The 5,029-nt window shown below is 45.6% G+C and overlaps 2 protein-coding genes across 2 annotated transcripts; both read right to left on the reverse strand.

Moving 5' to 3' along the window:
- Positions 1–578: 578 nt before the first annotated feature.
- On the reverse strand, positions 579–3,263 carry LOC104953228 (transforming growth factor beta receptor type 3-like). Its single transcript, XM_010780138.1, has 4 exons — positions 3,228–3,263; positions 2,077–2,221; positions 909–1,010; positions 579–691 (listed from the first exon to the last, which is right to left on the reverse strand). The coding sequence occupies exons 1-4, from the start codon at positions 3,261–3,263 to the stop codon at positions 579–581; spliced, it is 396 nt and encodes a 131-aa protein (XP_010778440.1).
- LOC104953229 (5-hydroxytryptamine receptor 1B-like) lies at positions 2,716–4,357 on the reverse strand. Its single transcript, XM_010780139.1, has 2 exons — positions 4,087–4,357; positions 2,716–3,973 (listed from the first exon to the last, which is right to left on the reverse strand). The coding sequence occupies exons 1-2, from the start codon at positions 4,355–4,357 to the stop codon at positions 3,339–3,341; spliced, it is 906 nt and encodes a 301-aa protein (XP_010778441.1). The 3' UTR covers positions 2,716–3,338.
- Between the last annotated feature and the right edge of the window lie 672 nt (positions 4,358–5,029).

Below are 5,029 nucleotides of genomic sequence, written 5' to 3' on the forward strand. Positions count from 1 at the left end.
ATTGTGGGACATGTAGTTTATGGGCAACCTGCTTCTGTAAAGTGGCATGTAACCGTGTAATAAACGTATTATATTCTTTGCAAGCTCTTGCGGGCCACATAAAAGGAAGTTGCGGGCCGGATTTGGCCCCCGGGCCTTGAGTTTGACACCCCTGATCTAGAGAATTCGAACGGCACTTATCATGGCTGCCACTGAGGGACTTCCGGGTCATTTCACTCGGTTAGGAAGGTTCCTAAGCTAAACGGACTATTCGACTGCAGCCCAAGCCCCAGATCTATTTTTACTTTTTCACTCCCTGTGCCACAAATGTCCAATACGCAGTCAGACTAAAAACGTATTAACATATATGTTTAAGTAGATACATGTGTAGATATTTGTCATTTCAAACAACCCCAATGTACTTTTTCGTTTTTATTTAATTTTTATTTGACATTTTCGGGTCTCTAGAAATATATGATTTGCAAAACTGTACATTTAATATAATGTGACCCCAAATACATAAAGAATAAAACGTATTAACAGACTTTGGGGTATAAAATAGGATTGAGTTAAATACCCGTCCTCATCAGATCTTACCTCTACACGGAGCTGGAGGACTGATCAGCTGCTGACAGTAGATTATAGATGGTGTGGCCTTCTCGAGTGTTGGCTGTTAAGTGACTTTCTCTTCCAGGTGATGCTGGCCGTGCCCCTTTAAAATATATCATTACATAGTCTCTTAATAATCCACAGATGGAAAATAACAAAGTAAATAAATCAGATTACTCATGATCAACAGCAGTGACATTGATTTAAATGGATTTCTTGATGCTTTTAATTAGTTCAATTCAATTGTAAGACACCGGAATAAGGACACACATATATCTTGACAACGTTTTTGAGTGACAAGAGGAAGCTGGTCTTATTACCTGTGTACTTATAGATGCACCAAACGCCCCCCATCAGACTGACCCCCATCACAAAGGCAATGAAGACGGCGCCCATCAACATTCCTGTCTGTTCTACCGCGCCTGGAGACACAAATCAAATCAAAAGGAAAGCCCACAATACCGATGGAAAATAGACTTGTGCTTGGTCTAAATCTGCGTATTCTTGTACTTACAGTTGCTGTGTTCAGTGCAAAAGAGCGTCCCGATGCAACATATGGCTAAATGCACAATCAGTACCTGAATGGTGCTCTCATAACGGACGAAAAGTTGAGCAGCACTACAGTAGGCTGCACTATTTCTATTTTATTTGTATTTACTTGCAGATCTCAAATCATTCTCTTGCACTTTTTTTATCTGGTTTATTTGTTTTATGTCCTACATATATTCATGTTGCACTGTTGGAGGAGCCTGTGACTTCAGTTTTTCATTATCTACACTGTAGCTACTGTGCACATGACAATAAGGCCTTGAATCTTGAATCTTGGTGTCGTAAAGAAGCCACCATTAATCTTATTGGGTTGATGGGGCAATCTGTAATGATTTGCTAACACGAACATACCCTTTACTGGCTAGCTAACAGCACCAATTTTCATGGCAGTGTACTTAGGAAATAATTGAGACAGAGCAACAGTTATTTTAGGGGTACCAAACTTTTTTCACCGAGGGCCACATACAGAACAATATACGAAGGGCTTGGCCGCTCAGAGGTGTATCGCCTCATAAGTTCAGTTATAAGTTAGCAAAATAAATCAAATGTAGGTCAATTATTCTTGTGAGTGTCAGCTCATCCCTTAAAACAAAAGCCTCAGATTGATTATCATAAGGAAAAATATGAAGCATATATTTCAAGCTTGTTATGTAAATAAGTCATTGGAAAATGTTTCCAACTTTAATTTACTGAATTTATTTGAAAAGTGGTCTTTTTAACATGAATACTACTGTGTAATATATTTTTACATTTATAGTTAAGAAGTACAATATAAGACAAGCACAAGTTTCATTTGTGGACCATATTACTACTATACTTTTTGGATTTGCTGAGGGCCGATTCAAAATGGTCCGCGTGCCGCATTTGGACCCCGGGCCGTAGTTTGGACATCCCTGCTCTAACAGTATCATTGATACATTGAGCAGATGTGATACTCACTGCTGTGCTCGGGTTCTGGACTGGTCATTGGGGAAACACTCAGTCTCTTGGGTGTTGGTCCAACAGGAGGATGCAGAGGTTTGGGTGCTAGTGAGCTGATGGGCACGGTGACCACCATCGGCCTGGAGAGGTTTCTGATCTCACACTGAGGAGAGGGACAAGGCCTCTGTGTTATTTACATGGTTTGCAGTGCTATGCCACCAGCAGGATAACAGTGTTACAAAGCCCCAACTTAATTCTGATCGGTCGATTTGGAAATTCAGTAGTCTGTTATTTTTTGTATTGTAGCAGTTGGTTAGCTTGGATTAGCCAAACGTCGCCTTATCGGTCTTTATGATAAACTAAGTTAAGCTAACTGTCTGCTAGTCAGAGGTGGGAGAAGTACTCAGGTCTTGTTCTTGAGTAAAAGTAGAAGTACTCAGATCTTGTTCTTGAGTAAAAGTAGAAGTACTCAGATCTTGTACTTGAGTAAAAGTAGAAGTACTCAGATCTTGTACTTGAGTAAAAGTAGAAGTACTCGGAACTTCTACTTGAGTAAAAGTAGAAGTACTCAGATCTTGTACTTGAGTAAAAGTAGAAGTACTCAGATCTTGTACTTGAGTAAAAGTAGAAGTACTCAGATCTTGTACTTTAGTAAAATAGAAGTACTCAGATCTTGTTCTTGAGTAAGAGTAGAAGTACTCAGAGTGTAGGAATAGGAACGTGCCATCAATTTAGTTTAATATAATATTATAATTATTCCCACAATTACAAAAGCAACACATAATCTTTAGATAATGTGTATTAGACACTGATGTTAGACATTTGACCCCCTTTGAGGTGTATCCGTGCACGAGCAAAAACGGTATTTATATTCCACGCATACTTTCTGATTTTTGGATGCGAAACCGGGAAACGCTGATACATATTGATCTCTGCTGTAGCTATAGAAGCTTTCCTCCAAAGATGGCCGCCACGAATGCACCGCAGTTCCACTGAAAAAACTGAAACGTTGACTTCAACTTGTCGACATCATACATTTCATTTCAGCTTCTCTTGGACTTAAACTCCCAAGTTTGTATTTCCACATTACTTTTTTAATGCTATTTTAATTTCCATTTGAGATGTTTCCATTTTGGATTGTTTATTTCAAGTCTTTTAATTTCTCTTACGTCCAATGCCTTGTCTTTGTAAGCTGCTGCAAACATTTCACACATTGGATTATCTTATCTCATTTCAGTTGTCTCAGCGCATTCCCTCGGGCATACAGAGGATGGCTGGTTTCACGCCCGGCAGCATCTGAACCGGATCAGTTTGTGGAAAGCGCGTTTAAAGTCCTCGTTGGACATGGTGTAAATGATGGGGTTGATCAGAGAGTTGAGGTATCCCAGCCAGGTGAAGATGTCGAAAAGCCCCGGGTGGAAACAGGAATCACAGGCGGAAACTACCAGGGTGTAGATGAAGAACGGCAGCCAGCACACGATGTACGCGCCCAGAATGATCCCCAAAGTCTTGGTGGCTTTCCTCTCTCGGGCGGCGGAGATTCTCTTCTTCTCCAGCAGCGCGTCGGACACCGTGACCTTCACTTGACTCACAGAAGTGTCGCAGGAAGACGCGTCGTTCGTCCCGTAGTTTAGAGACGTGCTGGAGGCCACGGATCCAGGAGAGTCGGTGATGAGGTGAGCCGACGTGAGTCTCTTTCCGGGCTTTTTGTTGTTGCTCGACTGCTTGAGGATTCGCTTCCTGGCTTCCACGTAGATCCGCCCGTAGAGCGCGATGAGCAGCAGCGTCGGGATGTAAAAGGCCCCGAAGGTGGAGTACACGGTGTAGAAGATGTGGTCCGTGTTCACGTTACAGCTCGTCACCTCCTCCTCCACCTTCACCTGCACAGGGGAGGGAGAGGGGATCAGATGGTGTTCTTACAGGTCTCCTATCATGCAACATGCACTCTGATGTCTTCTCTACATCAACATGTGTCCCCGGTGTGACCCCAGTGTGTCCCCATGTGTCCCCATGTGTTCCCAGTGTGACCCCGGTGTGTCCCCGGTGTGTCCCCGGTGTGTGTTCCCGGTGTGACCCCAGTGTGACCCCGGTGTGTCTCCGGTGTGTCCCCGGTGTGTCCCCATGTGTCCCCATGTCTCCTCGGTGTGTCCCCGGTGTGTCCCCGGTGTGACCCCGGTGTGACCCCGATGTGTCTCCGGTGTGTCCCCGGTGTGTCCCCGGTGTGTGTCCCCATGTGTGACCCCGGTGTGTCCCCATGTGTCCCCAGTGTGTCCCCGGTGTGACCCCGGTGTGTCCCCATGTGTCTCCCGTTCCCCCCGGTGTGTCCCCAGTGTGTCCCCGGTGTCCCCCCGGTGTGTCCCCGGTGTGACCCCAGTGTGACCCCAGTGTGACCCCGGTGTGTCCCCGGTGTGACCCCAGTGTGTCTCCGGTGTGTCCCCATGTGTCCCCATGTGTTCCCGGTGTGTCCCCGTGTGTTCCCGGTGTGTCCCCGGTGTGTCCCCGGTGTGACCCCGGTGTGTCTCCGGTGTGTCCCCGGTGTGACCCCGGTGTGTCCCGGTGTGTCCCCGGTGTGTCTCCGGTGTCCCCCCGGTGTGTTCCCGGTGTGTCCCCGGTGTGTCCCCGGTGTGTCCCCGGTGTGTCCCCGGTGTGTCCCCGGTGTGTGTCCCCGGTGTGTCTCCGGTGTGTCCCCGGTGTATCAGGAGACTCACCAAGTGTCAGAAAATAAAACCCTCTCTCTTTCCCTCCGTACCCACATCTCTAAAAACGGGGGAACAACGGAGCTGATCCAGATTTGCTGCGTCATGACGTAATGTCGGGTTTAAATTTGAAGCTACTAACCCAGAATCAGCACTTCAGTAACAGGGCTGAAACAGATATGAGGGATTTCTAAAATGCATGAGCTGTTTGGTGTTTTGAGCAAAACACATCATAGACATGTTTTTTATATATTTGTATATATTTGAGACCAGAG

This window comes from Notothenia coriiceps, unplaced genomic scaffold (genome assembly GCF_000735185.1).
Source record: "Notothenia coriiceps isolate Sejong01 unplaced genomic scaffold, NC01 NC01_scaffold00021377, whole genome shotgun sequence".
Classification (NCBI taxonomy): domain Eukaryota; kingdom Metazoa; phylum Chordata; class Actinopteri; order Perciformes; family Nototheniidae; genus Notothenia; species Notothenia coriiceps.

Bases quoted from the DNA above. Each gene is read 5' to 3' on its own strand.
- LOC104953229 (XM_010780139.1), bottom strand. From the start codon at position 4,357: ATGGGGACACACCGGGGTCACACCGGGGACACACTGGGGACACATGGG. The intron at 3,974-4,086 runs GTCACACTGGGA...GAGACCTGTAAG, and splicing joins CACACCGGGGACACACCGGG to AACACCATCTGATCCCCTCT.
- LOC104953228 (XM_010780138.1), bottom strand. From the start codon at position 3,263: ATGTTTGCAGCAGCTTACAAAGACAAGGCATTGGAC. The intron at 2,222-3,227 runs GTAAGAGAAATT...CCCTCTCCTCAG, and splicing joins ACAAAGACAAGGCATTGGAC to TGTGAGATCAGAAACCTCTC. The intron at 692-908 runs GTAATAAGACCA...TATATTTTAAAG, and splicing joins GTGCATCTATAAGTACACAG to GGGCACGGCCAGCATCACCT.